This window comes from Nomascus leucogenys, chromosome 4 (genome assembly GCF_006542625.1).
Source record: "Nomascus leucogenys isolate Asia chromosome 4, Asia_NLE_v1, whole genome shotgun sequence".
Taxonomy (NCBI): Eukaryota; Metazoa; Chordata; class Mammalia; order Primates; family Hylobatidae; genus Nomascus; species Nomascus leucogenys.
This window is the reverse complement of record NC_044384.1, coordinates 44,927,860-44,949,690: the sequence shown is the minus strand read 5'-3', so window position 1 is coordinate 44,949,690 and position 21,831 is coordinate 44,927,860. Positions and strand designations below refer to the sequence as shown.

The 21,831-nt window shown below is 40.0% G+C and overlaps 1 protein-coding gene across 27 annotated transcripts in view; it reads left to right on the top strand.

The window, feature by feature from the left end:
* DTNA (dystrobrevin alpha) overlaps positions 1-21,831 on the top strand; it is a 393,764-nt gene that overhangs the window by 357,359 nt on the left and 14,574 nt on the right. For 21 of the 27 annotated variants that reach the window (XM_030810583.1, XM_012506352.2, XM_030810579.1 and 18 more), the window contains 3 exons: positions 3,301-3,414; positions 8,371-8,467; positions 19,636-19,795. In XM_030810583.1, coding sequence (XP_030666443.1) covers positions 3,301-3,414; positions 8,371-8,467; positions 19,636-19,795 — 371 coding nt within the window. Of the gene's footprint in view, positions 1-3,300; positions 3,415-8,370; positions 8,468-10,178; positions 12,884-19,635; positions 19,796-21,831 lie in introns of those variants that run through there. The other 6 variants (XM_030810600.1, XM_012506353.2, XM_030810592.1 and 3 more) reach the window with 2 other exon arrangements.

Here is a 21,831-nt window from a genome sequence, read left to right as displayed (position 1 = left end):
TCCCCAACATGACCCACTTCACCATCATTGTGGTCTAGGTTGTGTAGGGCAAACTTCATGGGGATGGTGAGTTTTTAGGACATTTCAGAACAGTGAAATTTTGCAGTGAAAGTTCGGAGATAGAATTACAGGTAAAAATACACATAGACTGAGAAAAGCAACAAGACACTTGCCAGGCTAGCACTGAGGAATCGAATAAAGAATAAAATGAAAACATCAGTATATGGGGCTTGTATACCAGACCAAAGAATTTTAATTCTATCCTGTCATGATGGACAGCAGTGGTCAGGCAAGTGACAGAATGTCCGCATGTTTATGGCAAAATAATCACCTCACTAAATACGCAGGTTGCATTTACAAGGGACTGACTAGAAGCTGGTGGGAAGTGATGAGGAACTACGTTAGATAGATGGTTCCAGAAATAAAAATAAAGGAACCCAAAAAGGAGATGATTAAACAAAAGGCAAAATAGTGCTGAAATATTAATTTACAAGATTCTATTACTCATTTCTGAACTTTCCATTAGGGATTCCAAATTTTCCAACAACCACCTTCACACAACTCAGATTTTACTAGCAATCCTCTTTTCTTTCACTCTTTTATTCTTTCCTTCCTCCTATCTATCTGTCCCGATACAAAGAGAAGGGATAAAACGTCAAGGTCAAAAGGGGCTTTGTGGAATATCAAAAGGAGGTCAACCCTGACCAGAGTTTACACAAGCTATAGCATCACGCCTCCATCCCTTCTTAGAAAGAAAAGACTAACAGAAATTCACAAGCCCACGAATATCTTATCTCCATTGCAGTGTTAATTAACCCACTCTTCCACTTCTTCAGAGCACTGTGTTTTCCCTTCCAATACTCTGCTTCCACTCGGGCATGGGGGTAACACATATGAGGGGAAAGCAGGCCTTCTTTTGAGGAAATACCCCAGGGATATCTGCCTCCATGTGGTTCTGTCTATTTCTGATTCCAGAATCAGCATGAAGCACCATGAAGGCCCCAGCAACCCTGGCCATGCCTTAATATCACTCTTGTTTCTTGTTTCCTGGACATTTTTGGATCGCACTCTCTGAATGCATGTCTTTAAGGACTAGAGAGAGAAAAAAGAAATAGGAGTGAGAAGAGATGGCAGAAAGAGAGATTCATTCTGTCCCTGAGTTCTTTTGTGGGTTCCAGAGCTCCCCACCCCATCTCTGATGAGCAGCAAGTCCATCCTGAGCTCATCTCTCTGAGCCAGCAGCCTGGCTCTCTAGACATCCCAGGGCCAAAATCTCCTTCAGATAATACTACTGCACCATGGAAACCCACCCAGGGAACTCATGTCTCTAAGATGACAACTCAATAATCAGGTCTGTGAGTTTAAGGGGAAGATAGAGTTCCTCATTTCATTTAATGACTCTGTCTACCCCAGGTAACTCACAGACATTTCAGCAATGGTTTTTAGAAGATAATGGTTCCTTATAGCACCTTTGGTGGAGCCAGTCAGGGTTAGTATTAGGAGTACCAGGAATCTTCAAATTATATTGTATAGGTCACAGCCTGTCTTGGCTAGACCTGGCAAAGCAAGTACCAGAAGACTGAGGCAGGCTAATATATGTGGGCTTTGGGGCTAGCCAGCCTGGATTCACATCACCTCTACCACCTACTTGTTATTGAACTTGGGGAAATCTTTTAACTGGTCTGTGCCTGGATTCTCTCATTTATTAAACAGAGATAATAATGGTACCTATATATAATAGAACTGTTATAGAATGAAATAAAATAACATTAAAGAAGTCGGCAGAGTTCCCAGGTACAGACTAACTACTCGATGCACGTTACATATCTCTTCTTTATTTTTTCTTACCAGAGCTGTTGCTCTCTTTTCCTTCCTTGGACCAAATGGCTCGGTCGTGTTTCTGTCTTTAGAATCAACAAGGAGAATAGCAGGAGTCATAGAATATCAGGGTGTTAGCCCTGGAGGAAATCTTGGAAATCTCACTGCACTGATTTTCAGGCTGAGCTTTATGGTATCCTGAGGGCTCTGCAGGGGCACCTGAGAGGGCAGAGCAGGGCCCAGCAACACAGGGACTTGTCCTCATTTCTTTAACCCCAGCAGCATCCCCGCCCCGCCCCCCCCCTGCATCCCCCGCCGCACTTAAACTGTCTGGCATATTGGAGATCCATGGCATATTTCTTTTAAAGAAACCGTTGAATCCCAAAGAGGAAAAAAAAAAAAAAGATTGAAAACCACTGAATTACAGTTCCGTCTTCTCACCACACCCACGAAATGTACAATGACTCACTAATCATTAGCCTCCTGATTCTGGGGGCTTTGCGAAGCAGGCAGTTTTAAATCAGCCCTCCAAAATGGAAAGCCACTTCCTTGTACACCAAGTTCACCTTCCATTCGCAGTGCTTTGCTCCATCTTACTGGCTTCTGTGCATTTTGTTGAGTAGGAAACTGACACCCCCAGCTCCCAAGAATACATGACTTATAACCCTGCTTAATGTCTTCTGACTCGCTTAGGGATAATTTGCCTTGCCAGGTCACATATCCTTTATGGCTAGCCTAATGCTCACCAAATGCAGGGAAGCCCAGGCTCTGACATCAATAGTTGACTGACACATCTCACCCCCGACAGAGGTCACACCAATAGCACTCTATGTCACAGACTCAATTACTGTGAATCTTTTTAAAAGCACTTTCCTTCTAAGGTGGACTTCCCTGAGATTCATTGTTAAGGCTGAGAGATTTAAGAGAAAAAAAAAGAGAAAGAATTTTGTCTAACTGGGGTTTTCTCAGATAAATTCAATGAGAAGTCCCTTCTTGGTGAGAGAATGAGGTTACTTAGTTTTGTGAAATGAGCCCCATTTATCCTTATTTTCCCTTCAGGCTCCTCTTACTTGGTAGCTGCAGGTACTTTATGGTGTCAGAGTGTGATCGTAAATAACAGGAAGAAGCATTTTTGTCTCTTAAGCAGCACACTCTTCAAAGTTGGACACATTACCACTGCATTACATTACTTGCTAGAGACATGACTGGGCCCTGGTGATTTAACTCAACGACATGCTGCAGAAGCTTCTAGGTTTGGATGTACTGGAAATGAAGTCAATCTTCCTGTCACCCACAGCACCCACCTAGCTAAAGTCAAAGCCTCTTAAATACACTGGAATCTGTTGGTCAGGGAAGGTCCGTTCTGCTCCTAAACATAGGATGATCCCTTCTCTCTTTGTTCTGGTGGCCTTGATCTGCTCCGATGTTAGTGTCCTGAAAGCTAACTAACCTTGGTTTCTCACCTTCCTCCTCTCTCCCAAGAGAAATCTTACAGGAGATCCAGAGACTTCGGCTAGAGCATGAACAAGCTTCTCAGCCCACGCCAGAGAAGGCACAGCAAAACCCCACCCTGCTGGCAGAGCTCCGGCTCCTCAGGTAAGAGAAGGCACCCATGTCATCCCAGGGAGTCTATATGCATGAGATCTCTGAGAAAGTCTAGCAGTGTCTAGCCAGAAAACAGTCCTCAGCTACCTTAGCTGCTGACGTTTGTTTGTTTTTTTCATAGCATACACGTAATTGCTGATATTTGGGGGATTTAGAGAGAAGCTGTTTATATTTTGTTCTTTCATTTGGTACAGGAAAAAGCAGTATTTTTTTGTTTTTGTTTTTGTTTTGTTTTTGAGACAGAGTTTCGCTCTTGTTGCCCAGGCTGGAGTGCAATGGCGCGATCTCGGGTCACTGCAAACTCCGCCTTCCAGGTACAAGCAATTCTCCTGTCTCAGCCTCCCAAGTAGCTAGGATTACAGGCATGCACCACCACACTTGGCTAATTTTTTTGTATTTAGTAGAGACAGGCTTTCACCATATTAGTCAGACTGGTCGCAAACTCCTGACCTCAGGTGATTCACCCACCTCGGCCTCCCAAAGTGCTGCGATTACAGGTGTGCACCACCACGCCCAACCGGCAGTGTTCTTTAGATCAAAAACAACATGTCTCACTAGGAACAATTTAAACATAGCTCTTTTGAGAAATAATTAGTTAAATAAACATCACAGGTTTTTAAATTTACAAATTTACCCCTAACTCATAAAAGGAGTCTGATTTTCTCTAAGTCTTGATCTCTAATATCTTTATATTCAGATCTTTAAAAATAGGCATCACACCTTGTACTATAAATGAACATAAAAGCCTAGTCTTGTTTAGTCTGTCATCATAAAATACTTCAGTTAGAAGGGACTGTAGAAGTCATCTTGTTACCAGTGAAGAGTCTTGACTACGAAGTTGTCCAGCGTCTTGGCATTTTGAATAAAGAATTGGACAAAACGCACAAACAAAGCAACAAAAGAATGAAGCAACGAAAGCACAGATTTATTGAAACAAAAGTACACTCTGCAGAGTAGGAGCCAGCTCCGGTAAGTGGTTCAAGTGCCCTGGTTACAGAGGTTTCTGGGGTTTAAATACTCTATAGAGGTTTCCCATTAGTTACTTGGGTACACCCTGTGTAAATGAGGATTTGGCCCAGGACCACTCTGATTGCTTGCAGGAGGCGGCCAATCAGAGGCTGAAGTGAAGTTACAAAGTGACATCCTATGCAAACATTTGATTGGTTGCAGGAGGGGACCAATCAGAGTTACTTTCCATTATTCATCTGCCTCACCGTACAAAGGGAGTAGACTCTGATCCTTTTGTTACTTGGGTATGGAAAGGCAAGGTTTTCCTTTTCATTCAGTTCTAGGAAGTCAGTACAAATCAGCCTTAGTTTCCCTGCCTCCAGACCCTATTCTCCTGCCTCAATCAGATTCTGCTGCTGCATTTCAGTGCACTTCTCAGAGTCGGAAGCTAGGGAGTAGCAGGCCTTGGAAAAGAAATGTGGTTTCTCCTACTACTCCCACACTGCAAAATGAAAGTCTTGCTGTGGGCTCCATTTCAGACTAGCTTCATACCATGCCTTGAATAAGGCTGGTATTCCAGTGTATTTATGTGGCAAACAACACAAGAATAACTTCAAAGACATTCCCTCATATAAATATCATACTGATCTTTCACAAGGCACCTATAGTTGGAAAGTATTACATTCTTTTCTTTTTGTTTTTTGTTTTTTTGAGATGGAGTCTCGCCCTGTCGCCCAGGCTGGAGTGCAGTGGCAAGATCTCAGCTCACTGCAACCTCCGCCCCTCCAGGTTTAAGCAATTCTCTGCCTCAGCCTCCAGAGTAGCTGGGATGACAGGTGCATGCCACCACGCCTGGCTATTTTTTTTTTTTTTCCAGTAGAAACGGGTTTCACCGTCTTGGCCAGGCTGGTCTTGAACTCCTGACCTCGCGATCCACCTGCCTCGGCCTCCCAAAGTGCTGGGATTACAGGTGTGAGCCACCGCGCCCAGCCCATTCTTTTCATCTTCCAGTTTGGGTGCCAAGTATGTTCCAGGTATATCTGTAACTCTGAGTCATACTTTTTATAGTAAGTACAGATGCCTCTTTGCAGAAACCCTTGTCGAATTAGTCCCGTTTTCTTCCTCCATACAAAAAGACGAAATGAAGCAAGTTCTTTATGACTATGTTTGGATTTTACCAAGTTCCTGTTGATTGCATGGATGTTTCCGGAGGCTCTATCTTTGCTCTGCTCTTCAGACACTTTAACACCTGAGCACAGGCCGGGTGCGGTGGCTCATGCCTGTAGTCCCAGCACTTTGAGAGGCCGAGGCGGGCGGATCACGAGGTCAGGAGATCAAGACCATCCTCACTAACAAGGTGAAACCCCATCTCTACTAAAAATAGAAAAAAAATTAGCCAGGCATGGTGGCGGGCACCTGTAGTCCCAGCTACTTGGGAGGTTGAGGCGGGAGAATGGCGTGAACCCGGGAGGCGGAACTTGAAGTGAGCCAAGATCGTGCCACTGTACTCCAGCCTGGGGGACAAAGCGAGACTCTGTCTCAAAAAAAAAAAAAAAAGTAGGTTTTAACACACATATACATTAGAAATAATCTGACAGAATATCAGAATAAAGGCACTTCTTTAGAGATGAATACATGTAGTTCTAGGAACGGAAAATCACTATTTAGTTTTGTTTTCTCATTCTCCTTGGAAGGTGGAGGTTACAACACAGATTTGTTATTATACCTACATTTGGAAAACACTGGTGGAAACATAGAGAAGATTGAATGAAGACACTCTTAAATTAATTTTTAATTGAATTCGATGTCATATTTTTAAGAGATTACTACTGTAAGATAAATGTACAATTAGATTTTTTTAGTGTTGACTAATTCTTAATTAATTTGCCATTACTCTTAATGGCAAAAACCACAATTACTTTTGCACCAACCTAATAATACCAGTTAACGTTCTCTGATAGTTTTTAAATGCCTCTCCTAGTGTTTCTCACCTACAGCTTTAGAAGGTTGCTTTAACCCTCTTCCCAAAGTGCTTCTGTGGCCAAAGGGCCAAAATTACAGAACAGTATCAAGAAGAGAACTGGAAAGAAATCAGAAACATTATCTACTCTTGTACCAAAGACTACTGTGGATGTACCTGGAACACCATACACAGACAAGGTCAAAAAAAAAAAAAAAAGAAAGAGAAAGAGAAAGAACACCTTCTGGATTTGTCGCTGAGGAATATTCTTGAATGCGGCAAGACTTTTGAAATTAGAATGCTTCAACCCAGGAAGACAAAGACTAAAATAAGATACCATTAAAGCATATAAAATTATGATGTTTCTCATCCTCTGGATTCAGAAAAGAAGCAATTTTAAAGGAAATTGAAAGAAGGATTGCTTCAAGAGTAAGCAGTCCTTACTCTCGTAAGGATTGCTTGTAAGTGGCAATAATAGTTAAAAATATAAATTTAAAAATTTATATTTTATAGTTATAAAGTTAAAAATATAAATTTATTCAAAAAGGATTGAGAAATGTTTATAAATTTTAAATTCGTAATTCATTATAGAAGAAGCCTATAAGAGAGTAAATTAGAAATGTCCTCTGCTGCTTTGGGAGGCTGAGGCAGGAGGAGCTCTTGTAGCCAGGAGTTCAAGACAAGCCTTGGGCAACATAGTGTGAAACCATCTCTTAAAAAAAAAAAAAAAAATTAGGCATGGTGGCACATGCCTGTAGTATCAGCTACTCATGAGGCTGATGGTGAAAGATTGCTTGAACCCAGGAGACTGACATTACAATCAGCTATGATTATGCCACTGTACTCCAGAATAGGCAACAGAGTGAGACCTTGTCTCTAAAAAAAAATAGAAATGTATCATTTATATCACTAACCTGTCCTCCCACAAAATATCTTCCAATTGAATGAGTCATTGACCTACTCACTGTGACATTTTTATATCATCAGTTTTTCATTGCAGAGTTCTTGTCATAGTTTCATTTAATATGCTGTCTATCATTGAGACTAGCCATATCCATTTATACATTAATACATACATGTTTAAAGTTTCCATGCAGTTTTAGTATATAAGTATGAATATTTCAAACTCAAACAGAAATCTTTGGGGCAATGGGAAAATTATATGTATTACTTATTCAGTAATAATCATTCAGTAATGGATTTGGAATTTATTTGGAAAGTATACATATACTTCAGAAGTGTGAACCATTAACATTCCTCATCATACTGTTTCATTTCTTTCCCCCTTTAAAGATATTTTTGGTACCTCTTAGTGTCAACATAAATGATTGAGTATAGATTGTCCTTAGTTGTTTTCATTCTTGCTGACTGTTTAATAAAAGGTCTGTAAAACAAAACAAAATTAAGCATGAACCTTCTATATCATCTTCACTTGTTGAACAAGTATGTAGAAATGCCTTTATTTTGACTCCACTTTATGAAACCAAATTCAAACCCAAAAATTTAAATGGATTGTATATCTATGTGCTGTTAATATCTCACCTCTGAGAAATACCTCAATGGGTGCTGAAGATTTCAAATGTACTTTTCTAAATCATATTTCCAAATACTAAGATAATCAATATTTTCTGTGAATTTGCAAAAGGGTTCTTAGATTTGGAGAATCTGGAGGATTTGCCTTTTTCAGTGACAATTTGGTTTTTGTTTGTTTCAAGAGACCCCATAGCACATCACAGGGCCCACTACATAGTAAGCATTCAGAAAGTATTTCATTCATTGGTTGATTAATTCAGGGTAGAAAGGTCTGAAGGAAACAAAATGTCTAAAAGGACTTTAATTCTGATGTAGTATGACTGCTAACAAAATAAACACTTCCAGCTGTAATTGTTCATTCATTTGACAACAGTTCCCTGCCTGGTAACCGTGTCGGAGACCCAGAGATGCCCTTTTTCTGATAGTCCACAAGTCCCTCAAGAATGGGAATGTGATTAGCTCAGAGAGTTGCATGCCGCTTCTGATGTCAGCTGCTTCTTTCTTAGACAGCGCAAAGATGAGCTGGAACAGAGAATGTCTGCTCTCCAGGAGAGCCGGAGAGAGCTAATGGTCCAGTTGGAGGGTCTCATGAAGCTACTAAAGGTAAGACCTGCCAAATAAATTTTTCCTAAGCTTATTTTCCATGTCATCTGTGAAAATTTTTGCACATAATGTGCAATGGTTTTTCCAATTGCTGTATGTGATTTCCCTCAACATGTTGTTTCAAACTCAAATGTAAAACAATTTCTTAGACCAGTGTAGTAGTAGCTGTCAGCAATAGAACACATTCTTATCCATTTCCTGAAACCAGACTGCTGAGGGCCTTCATGGGGCAACTTCTTCTTGGCTTATTTCCAGTTTCTTTATGTCTGCAAGTAATAAAACTGGATTTATTTAGAAATATTTTATATTTAGTAGCTTTCAGCAATTCTGATTAAATTAAGAGGAGTGACTGTTAATATCAGTAAAATATTTTATTCCATTAGTATGCTTTATCAGTAGGTCACATGATTTCTAGTGATCTCAGATACAAACTCTAAGAGAGAATATCTCATTACTCTTCTGTAAGTAAAATGTTTAATAAGATGATTTATAGAAGTCTTCTATAGAGTGCTGTAATCTATTTTTCTCATTGGGAAGTGGCATTCTTCTTTTAGTAAAGCCTTATTCCCTTCTTTAGTATACATTAAATTGCATTTCAAGTCAAAAGCAGGCAAATTATGGCCACATGTCCACAGTCAGCCCATGTGATCAGTGCCATGTGATCATCCTGCCTGATATAAACAAGCAAGAACCGGTATGGATTGGAACTGCGACATGCCAAAGGCAGGAAATGAAACTTCTGATAGGAGAATGATGAAGGGAAGACCCTGGGGCAGCTCATTTGCGAGAGAGGGTCTCCCAACCTTCAGTCCATGGATGTCCCACAGCCCCAACACACCAACATTTGTTGTTTTTATTTTGTCTGCCTTTTCTTTCTCTCTTCTTTTTTTGTCTACCTTTCTCTTTTTTTCTTCCCTTTTTCTTCATTTTTTTGTTTCTTTCTTGATTTCCCCCTCTTTCCTTCTTTGTTTCATTTTTTGAAAGCTACTTTGTCCCAGCCACTATTCTTGTAAACTTTCTTTTGTTTTCCTTACTCTATTTTATTCCTTTTCCCTCAGTCAGTGTCCTCTTTAACAATTGGTATTGGGAATACTTTATCTTTACTCAACAAAATTGACTTTTCAGTAAATTAGACATGTACAGTATAGAATTCAATTCTTGTTGATCCATCTTGGGCAAGACAAGACTAGATAGTTCATAACCTGCTGCTGTTTCTGGCCTGTTAATCTCATTTGATAACCCAAAAATAAACTGTTTCTGCTTCCCTTTCCAAATATACCAAATGAAAAGGACTGAACCTATCTTTCCCCTCAGTGAATGACAGGAAGTTTTGAAAACTGCCCCCTGTGTTCCTATTGTTTTGGTCACCATTAGCTATGACTCTTTCCCTATGGGATAGAAGTCTATTCACCAGCAGCCATGTTAGTATCAACCTAGCCTAACAGAGCACTGCCTTTTATCAAGATGTACACATACCAGGACAGAGAGATGGATTGTGTTGAAAAATGGTTGTACATGCAGAGAAAACAGATGGGCCTGTAGTCTCAAATAACCAAGTAGACTTGGAGTGATAGTCACTGAGGTGGCAGAGGCCTGGACCTGCCATCAAAGCTGTGTTGATGTTTCCCCATCTTGCGTTCCTTCACACTGTGTACATGCTCTTACTGGAACCCTGGGTAACCTAACTGTTATTGATTCAATCTTTCTGTAGGAAGAAGAACTGAAGCAGGGAGTAAGTTATGTCCCCTACTGCAGGTCTTAACTAACAGTGGAGGGGCCTGCCGACCTGCGGTTTTCTCATTGCTTTTGCTCTAATGTATGTTCATGCTTCAGTTTGGAAAGAGAAAAAAGTCGTACTAATTTGCTTCTTTTTCAATGTAGTGCTTGAATTGAGATATATACATTTAGCATTTTTTATAACTATCACTACTATCAGCATCAAAAGAAGAACTATGACATCTTTTAGAAAAGGGAATGAATTGTCATTTATTGGAAACATTTTAGATCCCCAGAGGCATAAGTTTCAAACCAGTCTTATGCTTTTCAAGTTGTTGATCATACCCTTCTCTTAATAGAGAGACACCACAGTCACTAGAGATACACTGAGGTTCATGTCATCCCAAAACCCACAGCACTCAGAAGCTAACCTCTACACCCCCTCGCGTTGTGAGTATTCAGTTCAGTTTCATTTTACTGAAAACCTGTGAAACCTCTTTCTATAAAAATCAGGCAATTAAATCCCTTTTCATCACATAATTATTGAGCCTTGTTCCCCATGGCTCAACAAAATGTGCTCAATCTTGTGAGAGAAAGACTGTACTCCGTAACTGACTATTCACTTCCCATCTTTTTGGCTCTTCCCCAAAGCAGAATCCTTACTGTTGGTTGACAATAATCTCTTTTTAAAAAGTAACTCTCAGCTTTTTCCTTAGCAACAGAGCCTTTCTGCTCTGGGAGACGAGAGGGTCATTACATACTTTTTTTTTTTCTGGAAATAGGGGCATTGTGACTTCATAGCCTAAACTGGAGCTGTCTGAACCTGTGGTCAGGCTCAAGAGCCAGCAGGGGGAGCAGCATACTCAAAAAAAAAAAAAAAAAAAAAATCAAATCAAATTAAATTAAATTAAATAGAAGCAAAATAAAAGCAGCTTTAATTTCAAGTGCATGTACCATGCTATGTATGACAATATATCCCAGTCACTAGCATTATTTAAAAGTTTCACATTATTTCCATGGATCAATTAGAACCGCAGCCTGTCCAATTTCAACGTATCTTTTATTTCTTCTGTATGCTCTTTTCTATTATTCATTATGTGTGTTTGTGTGTAACAAAGAATGTTTGGAAAATGCTGGACACATTTTTACCCTTCATTCCCATGGTCTGTAAAAAAGGAAAGTGTAAAATCAATCTGTAATGTCAGACAATAAAGATAATGTATTACATTATTTTGTATTTTGTGAAAAAAATTACTTTACTAAATTAAAGTCAAATTTTAACAGAAGACAGTCCCCCTGGGTGAAGGACACATGACACTTACAGCCTGTATAATTGCCCATGAATGCATACATGGGATATTGCTATTGTATTTCCAATACACTTAGATCATGGTAAAGAAAAATGCCTTCTTCATGATACTTCTCTGCAAATGGCTTCTTTCCTTTCCTGTCTCTTATTTAGCATGTGCATAGAAAAAGGAAATAAGGCTCAATTATAACCTCCCTCCTCCTAGCAGAGAGAGAGGGCAATTATCCTGTCGTCATCAGCCTTGCTTTAGCCATTTCCCTTGGGGATACTTTCCGGGCCATTTCCCAGGCAGCACAATCTTGAAAGGCTCCTGTGGACCAGGAAGTTCATAAACGGATGCACAGAGCCAAACTGTGGCAGTGCCCCCAAGGTGGTGCCACTGCCCCCTCACTTTCCAGCTCCTCTCCACCAAGCCCCTCAGCAGCTTCTGCATCTCAGGGGGCCAACAGCGGGTACTGCGGTGTCGGTACCTAAGGACCAGGGCCCACGTCACCCAGATGTCAGCAATACATCATCTGGGTAGTGGCAGAGTTTGCCTATTTCACTCATTTATCTTTTTGCTTTTATACACAAGCCTCTTTTCAAAAAGGACCTGAGGCAGCTTACAAAAAAAAGATATAAACAGTGACTTCATAAAATTGAAATAGAAAAATCAAAAACTAAAGAAAAGAAAATGTGAATATGCTAATCTTAAGGGACAAGGATGTTACTCTGCATGTTCTGGCAATGAAGCAAAAAAAAAAAAAAAAAAGAAAATATCGGTGGTTTTATCAGTACAGAAATACCACTTCTCAGGGGAACAAAATTTCTCTTGGCATAAAATATGAAAGAAAGTCTTCACTGGGAGCTTTATAGGAGTACTGGACAATAAAAAAGGAAAAAGAGCAGTCATAGATTTCATGTGGCTGTTTCTTATACTGACCTCAGTCAAAATTAAAAGCAGAACCTTATCAATCCAAGCCCTGTAGAGTCGGTTCTGCAAGGAAATAAACAAATGCTGTCCAAATATAGACTTCTCCTGGTAAAACATGATCTAAGGAGAGAATTTAGAGGTTTTAGACTGGCATCTGCTTCTAAATTCTGTTTTTATTTATGAGTGTTTCTCCCCTTTGGGGACATTATCTTTGTAAAACCAAACTTAGAACACCCCCACACAACAAATTGTGCTGGATTTAATAACCTCTACTCGCTTTATCATAAGTCTGTGTGGTTCAATGTAGTGTTTTATTATACTGGCATATATAATTTCTACTTACATTGTTTCTTGTTAGAGGTAATGCATGAATTTATCCCTCTCGAGGAGAGAACATGAATTAAAAAAAAATAGTGCCTGTAATATAATGTGATGATTATGATATCACAAGCAATAAATTTTTTTTACAAAACTTGAATAAGTTATCCTACCCTCTTTCTTCTTTGTGTATCTTTAAGATTTATTGAAGGAACCATAAAAAGAACACTCATAAAACGTTTAATAATGAAGGCAGCTGGGGTATAATTGCAGTACCGATATGTTCCAGAGTTTCTGGTATACTTCCAGTTCCAAATATTATGTACCAGTCTAAAACTGAGTAGCCTGACTTTGACTCCAGAAAGTAAGGTCTCAATATTAGTTTTCTTAGCAAAGTTATTGGAATTAGACCTGAATTACAGTGGTACCAGGTCTTTGCTCACAGCTGTAAGCTTAGCTTTCATGGTCATTAATTTCAAACTATTGATAATCCATGGCTAATAGGATTATTGTATAGATTTTAATAGCTATTGGATGTGAAAGCACTTTGTAAAATCTTATACGTCAGCTATAAGTATGAATGTATGTATATAGGTACACATACACACAGGTATATATAAACTTTTCAAATTTGATCCATATTTTACACACACTCACATACACACACACACATTCACTTCTCTTCCTTACAGTTCATTAACAGTGTCTCAATCAGGGAAAGAAATTTGAAAAGGACTTTTAGTTTGTTCAGATCTCTTGTAATTGCTTTTAACAGTAGAAAAAAAGTCATTTTTATGTTAGAGAAAGTGACAGACAAGTCCAGTAAGTTTATATTTTCCTATTTCTGGTAACATTAGATATGATCCTAGATATACTAATATCTACAGAGTGTAGCTTTCACCAAAATTTGAGTAGGTATATTAAACAGCTAATACAGTGAAGGGCTGCCAGTAACAGATGTTCTATATGAGTTCAGTGAAACATCTGATATTTTTTCTTAAGTTTTATCTATAATAAACATTTTTGTGTGAGAGAGGTGATTAGTACAGGGTGCATATTTTAGTCAAGGATAAAACTAAGGCCGGGCGCGGTGGCTCATGCCTGTAATCCCAGCACTTTCGGAGGCCAAGGCAGGCAGATCACGAGGTTAGGAGATCGAGACCATCCTGGCTAACACAGTGAAACCCTGTCTCTACTAAAAATACAAAAAATTAGCTGGGCGTGGTGGCGGGCACCTGTAGTCCCAGCTACTCGGGAGGCTGAGGCAAGAGAATGGCATGAACCCAGGAGGTGGAGCTTGCAGTGAGCTGAGATCATGCCACTGCACTCCAGCCTGGGTGACACAGCGAGACTCCGTCTCAAAAAAAAAAATGGGAGGGGGGAAAAAAACTAAGCTTATGTTAATATGCAGGACTTTTTTTCAGACTTACAATAAGGATTCATTATTTTAAACTATATTTTAAACTTTGGGATCGAATTGTTTCTTATTTGGGAAGATAATCTATACATTGGTATTATGTTAAGTAATACAATTGTTCTAACTTGGTGGGGTAAAAAAGTCAAGCATCATTCCAAATTCCATCTCTTACCCTTATTCTCCTCTCTGTTTATAACTGGATGGTCCAATTAAGTCAGGAAATTGTAGTCTTCAGGTTTCTACTTCTTCCAAACACTTTATGGAATACTAGCAGGCCAGCAATAACCTGCTTGGGCCTCACTTTCCTGGCTTTTCCTAGTTCATCCTCTCTGATAGGTATTCTATGCAGGCATGAACCAGTCAAAAGCGAGAGAGAGGGATAATTCACCTCAGAAATGATCAACTGCAATATAAAGATGATCATCTAGTGTTCAAAAACATACCCTCCCAGACTCTTTCTTTTTAAAATTAAGTATTGATTATTATAATTAATTCTAAGTAAGTAAATATTATTTCTCTGCTTAAAAACCTAGGAAGATGACTCTCTGGTTCACAATAAAGTCTACCCTGGAGGTCCTGAGACCTGCCCGTCTCCCTCTTCTAGCCTCATTTCTCTCTGCACCCAGCAGCCAGCCTGACACCAGAGCCACAATGGCCTTCCCACCGTCTCCACAATACGTCTCAATTTCCCATGCCTTGCTCCTGCTATTCCAAGGCCCAGGTTGCTCTGCTCTTCTCTTCTCCCCACACTTTCTCATTTCTGCCTGGAGATCTTCTATGTTAAAACCCAAGTCAAATGATGCCTCCTGCCTGAACAGTCAGAATTAATCACCTCTCATGTACCCCCACAACACTCTATACACAATGACCACTTTAAAAAGGCCGATTATAAAAATTATCATCAACGTGATGATAGTCAGTGAATTTATATTGGAAGAAAGGATGAAAACAGGGTTGAATGTTGCTAAACACTGCTTTGCTGCACCTTCCCAGGCTGCTAGGTGCAGCCAGGCATGACCAGACTGCATTCTCAGCCAAAATGAGAGGCAGACTCTTCAGGTCTAGCAGGGAGGGGGACATATAATTCTCTGCTGTTTCACCAGGGTGTCCTGATTCAACAATTAGACATTTGCTCCTTTCCTTGAAGCATCCCTCATTTCTGGTGGTGAATAGAAACCAAAACACTTCCTGGAAAATATCAGAAAATGTATGAATCTTGTCAGACTTTTAAAAAAATTGATACAACAGCAAGTTGGGTAGACTTGGAGAGATGGCGCATAGAAATTAATTTTTCATTTATTCTCCAGGAAGTGAGCTATTTTAAATTTGCCAAGTGTGATATATGTTTTCCTTCTTCCATAAATCAACTCTCTCCTTGGGAATTTTAGATCTATATATTGATCTGCATGGACCATTGTCCCTTAAGTCTTTGCTCCATTAATCATTAATTTCCAGGAAAGGATATTCACAGTGATTATTCACTCTAACTCTTCTACAGTTGTTAGCAGACAACCATGCCTCATGACCAGGCTGGAGGCCACCATTCCACCGAGGCCACTTCCTGTGAAAATGAAACTCAGTGACATCATCACTGATCTGCCCCAATGCCAAGAGGCCACTGCCTTTTCCTGGTGTTCCTACAAGAACAGAACAGAAAGGAAGGCCAGAGATGGCATTCCTCACAGTGGGTAGGCACTAGGAAGATGCTATGCATCAAACTGGGCAGTGTCCTGACATGGAGAGATGGGGCCATGATCACCCAGGGTGTCAAGTGTCCTATCCCCAAAAGTCTGGGTAAAGGCTAGATGTGACGTGGGAGTTGCCAGTTGTGGGAAAGATGCAACTGGTTATTCTCTTCAGCACAGGATCTTCCACCTAAATTCTTCACATAATCAAACTGCATGAAATTACACCAGTTAGAGATTCCTTTGGGAAATGGTGGCTATTCATCATTCACACATTGGTGTAATTTAGATTCAGTCAACTGTTTTTCCCTTAACATACAATGAGAGTCAATTATTTTCTTCTTAATGCAGAACCACTAATGGGAGTTTTGAAAAAGAATGCCCACAGAAAGGAGTAGCAAAAGTTGCCTTTGAGACAGAAACTGAGGAGGGAGAGATTGGGTGAGGCATGCCTCAGACCCACAGGAATTAGCAGAAGAGCCCAGTGCACTAGGGGATGGGGAGAGGCTTACAGAAAAGGAGGTGGAAGGGCCAGACATATGAGTCTTCTTACAAATGCTGCCTAGAGAGAGGAGCCCCCAGCACCCTGGAGAACCTGGTATAAGAGGTATAAGCAAGGCTGGTGTGCACTACAGCCCCAGAACAGACATTAAAGTAGTGAAATATGGTCCATAGCCCCATATCTCAAACCACTAGATCCAGATATGTTCCAGAATTCAGCATTTATCTGATTTTGAAAAGCAATATGATGCAGATATCGTATCAGTTGCCTCACATCCATTAAGACCAAATTCATTATGGAATGACCAGTGTTTGTCAGAGCATTTTTGGCTTTCAGAATTGCAAATAAGAGATTGTAGGCCTGTACTTCTGTACCAATTGATAAACAGTCCAAAGGCCCTCCCACCACCCTGAGAACCCACACATCTTTTCCATGATCCAGCAACTAAAAGGTATTGCCTGGCCCAGTAGCAGGAAGCCATAGGACGCTGCTCCAACACCACAAGGTGGTCGTACTGAGTCTGTGCCCTGTGTCTTTTCCCTCTTCAGGCTGCTGAAGCTTTCTATACTAGTGAAGCATAGATGGAAGCATATGATGGCTGGTCACAGTGCCCGCAGTCCTTAGAATCAGCATGGCAAAGCTCTGAGCTTGGAGTCTAAAGACTGGAGATCAATTTTATCTCTGCCATTCTCTTGCTCAGAAACCTTGCATAATCCAGTTATCTCCTCTTAGCCTCAGTTTGCTAATATATAAAATGGGAGTAGGCCGGGCACGGTGGCTCACGCCTGTAATCCCAGCACTTTGGGAGGCTGAGGCAGGTGGATCAGGAGATCAGGAGATCGAGACCATCCTGGCTAATACAGTGAAACCCTGTCTCTACTAAAAATACAAAAAATTAGCCGGGCGAGGTGGCGGGTGCCTGTAGTCCCAGCTACTCGGGAGGCTGAGGCAGCAGAATGGCGTGAACCCCAGGGGGTGGAGCCTGCAGTGAGCTGAGATCACGCCACTGCACTCCAGCTTGGGCGACAGCGAGACTGTCTCAAAAAAAAAATAATTAATTAATTAATTAATTAATTTAATTTAATGGGAGTAATAATACTTCATATGGTTATTAAGAGGATTACATGAAGTATTAGGGGTTAAAGTGCTTTATGGACTGCAAATTGCTATTCAAATATAGGATATTACCACTTGTACCACTGTACTAGGAAAATGAAACAAAACAGTGTATGTAAAAGCGCTTTATACATTGAATTACATACAAAAGTGGAGTTGTATTATTATGGTGAACTTCCCACCATGGAAAACAATCCGGATTCCCAGGGATGAGAAGGTAACCCACGCTGATAGCCAAGAGAATCCTACTTCTTAATAATCACTCTGTCCAACTTCCCTTCTCTAGTCCCCACTCCCGGCTGTGATTGGTCGCTTGATAACAAGGACAGAGACAAAAGGCTCAGGAGCCTTGCTAAGGCCTCTGCCATAAAAAGGGTGTACAAGAGGAATTGCCAAAGCAGGAAGAGCTCAGGGCACCTGACCAGCATCTGTCTCCATTGAGGGACTTTTTGCCAGCCACGGCCATCAACGCTCCCACAGCCCAGGGCAGTCAGAGCCCCTGGGCTCAGCCCCAGCCCTGCCACTCTGGCTCCATCTCCTGATAAAGCAATTATTTTCACCTCTCTGAGCACTGGGCTCCACAACTTCATATTTAGAGTGAGAATGCATACTTCCCAGGGTCATGGAGAGAAATCAGTGAGAGTGTATGTGAAAACCCTTTGAACATCATAAAGCACAACACAAATGTGAAATTATTTATTATTGGCATGGGAAGGTCAAGGACGCAGTGGTAGCTCAGAAGCAGAAGGTTTCAAGGTAATGGGACGGAGCTGCCAGAGTTTGCTGGGGAAAACTAGGCCCCTCCTTGAGCAAGCCGAGGGAAGCAGGCTGCAAAAGCATCACAACCGGGCAAAGTTCTCTCCCTTGGGCCTGGACAGACCATTACAAGGTACTGTTGAGAGTGAAAGAATGGGACCCTCAGGCCACTGGGCACCCCATGAGTTATTTTCTGTGCTCTGTTCTGTTTTGCTTCATTTTTAATTCTGGGTTTTTCTCAGTTTATGGCTTTAACAGTTATGTGTGATGCTGAACCCTGGAGAGCTAACAGCATGGCATTTTTCAGGATTGATGTGGTGTGTTTTAACCAGAAGCCACTGAGCCCAAAGCAAATATCTAAATGGAATATTCCAGAGCATTGCTCTGGTGGTACACATCTAGGAGTTTGAATGGGTTAATGATGACTCTCTGGGCCTTGCTGGAGAAGAATTCTCACTCTAGCAACCATAGCAAACAGACTGGGATGGAATTGATGTGAACACCTAATCTGTTATATATGCACTCAAGGGTCTCCTTGCATTTTCTTACGCATGTGACTGACTTCTTTTGTCAACTAATTATTAAAACAGGGAGAATATTTCCAAGGCACCTCATTTAGAGGCAAATCCTTAAGATTCAAGGTATGACAGTCTCAGAATAGTTTCATGCCAAAAACTGTAATGCAAAGATAAGTTCCTTCAGTTGTTTTCTACTTTTTTCTTTACTTGTCTTTAAATCCTACTATTCTTATTGTCCTGCTGGAATACTGCTTTTTGATAGGAGAAGAGAAGGACATTTCCTGCAGGAAATAATACCAAAAAATTAGAAAACAAGGTTTCTTCTTCTTCTTCCCCATTGGAATCCCTGAGTCACTAATTTGACAAAATCAGCTTTTACTATAAAATAGGGATAAAACAATTTACACTTCATTTGATTCTTAATTTGAGACTTAATATGCACAATATTGTATGACATGATTTAAACTCTTATCCTCTAAAGATGATGCTAGTACAGTCAGGTTGAAAATTCAGAAAGCATCCATTGCAAATAGTCTTCTAGTTTGTATTTTAAACTTTCTCCTTAATGTCTTCTTACTCCTCGGAGACCTTCCTTCAAGGAGAAAGTATCCACACCTTGTAATTATCTGCATTTAACAGTACCTTCATTTTTTGGGCACATGTCTCATATACTGTAGAGCAATGCTGTACTAATACTTTTAGCTTTCAATATTTAACCCAAACTTCAGATTACATACAGTAAGGTCCTAAATTATCTGCACCTGCAAATTAGCTTTAGGATTACCAACGCAATTACCTAGGATTCCCTCCTGCTTTGAAATTTCATTGTCACTGTTTTCAACAATCAACTGAGGCACTGGGGATGACATATGACATTTTCTTGGGAAAGCAAATTAATGACCTGCATTGTCTCTCCAGACTCAGGGGGCAGGCTCTCCCCGCTCCTCCCCCAGCCACACCATCAGCAGGCCAATTCCAATGCCCATCCGGTCAGCGTCAGCCTGCTCCACCCCGATGCACCCGCTGCAGGACTCCCTCACAGGTGTAGGGGGAGATGTACAAGAGGCATTTGCACAAAGTAAGTGGCTTTATTTTTTGTTGTGGTCTGCTTTTATGTGGCAAATAGGTCACCAAAGTCTATTGAGTGGTCAAGAGTTGTCAGAACCACATGTGACTATTGTAGGGTCTTTCATGGCTGGTGTCAGAGCCTGGCCTGCAAGCCATTTTGGGAACTCCCTACACCGATTTGTTCTCACTTCAGGATTTTACCTTCCTTTGGCTTTTGTTGCCCTGCCTTATTTTTTAGTAAGTCTTTGTTCATCAAAAGACAGGAAATCTTTTCAGCAATACCCCCAGAAAACTTCATAAATGTAATCTATTTTTTTTAATTCTTAGAGATTTTCTTATCTCATATTTTCTTTTCTTTATATTAAAGTCAAGACTGAGATAAGTAATCACAGCTCTTTAGCAATGAGGCAACCAAGAAGGACATTTAGTCATTTGACAGACTCCCTCTTCAGATGCCCCAAAGAGTTGAATCATTGCCTCTGTAAGGTAGGGCTACAGGGTCAGGCCTCTGCAGTTAGAGGAGCACAAAGAGGGATGGGGATACCAGCCAGTACTTTCCCATGACAGGGAGAGTAACTTTATTAATTTAGAAATATTTTTAACACTTTTTAAAACCTCTTCTTACTATCACTTTTTAAATTTATAGAGAATAATAATAAAAAAATCGTTCTGTAGACCTTCACCGGCAGCTTTCATTCCCAGAAGTAACCACTATTAACAGTTTGATCCTTCCCAAAGTTTTGCTTATGTGTAAATAGATATGTTTAAGGATGTGATTATAGACACATACTCTTTTTTTCACACAAATAGGATCATGCATTGCATTTTGGGGTCTGCAATTTGCATTTTCTTTAAATTAGCAATGTATCATTAACATTCTTCAAAGTCTTCACATAGAGATCTGAGGAAAAGAGAGACATGTTTGAATATGGGTTTTAAGGCAAAAGAGATCAAAAACAAAGTTAAAAGACAGAAAACAGTCTTGAGGAAACCATTTCCAGCATATGTGTCAATCAAGTTTCATAATTTTAGTTATACAAAAATCATGTAGAGATCAGAAAGAAAAGACACCACCAAAACAAAAACAGGTGAAATATACGAACAGACAGAAGAACAAAGAGAAATTGCCAATAAATATATGAAAAGATGTTCAACCTCTAATATAATTACAGAAATATAAATTTTAATAAGTATCACTTTTTGCCTAGAAGATTAAAAAAAATTTTGAAACATCATAATATCCAGGGATAGCAAGAGTGTGAGGAAAAAGTACTCTCATCCATGTGGAAGGGTAATAAAATCTTAACACACTTCAGTGAGAGGGAATGAAGGACTCCCTACTCTCTTATGAGGGAAAAGGAAGGATCTATATTAGAACTTTTTCTTCTAGGCACTGAATATAACTCAAGAGTTTTTAAAAATGTAATTCACAAAATAACTTTTTTATTTTAATTTTTAGAAAGAAAAATATCCCTTCTCTAAATCATATTTTAAAGAAATGTACTATATTTTAAATCAATTTGTGGTTTCCATTACAATTAATGTTTTTACTTAACTAGTCTGATTTTTTTAATTTAAACATATTTATTATTTTATTTAGTTAGTATTACTTTCTGAAAAATGACAGAATGAAATGTGGCCTACAGGCAGCCTTTAACTTATAAAGAGTTCATGCCACCTAAGTTCATTTGTAAGTTAGGTATTTGGAATCTTGAACCATTTTTTTCTCAAAGATGTTATGGTAATTATCTCTGTTTACTTTCCCTACTCCGAGGCTGGCTCAAAAAGCATCCATTTAACCCTTAGTGTGCCTGAAACAAAATAATAGTCTTTCTCTGCCATAAAGAAACGTAGTCTAAGTTCCAATTTATAGTACCAGACGTGCATCTGCCCGTGTCTTGGCAGAAGAAACAAGAATCCTCACCCCTTTCTCACGCTCTGGGGGCATTCAGTGCATGTGGGTTTCCCACTCCCAAGTGGTACTTATACTGGCAGGAAGAGCTCCGGGAGCCCTGATAGGAGACAGCGCATGTCCTAGTAGAGACC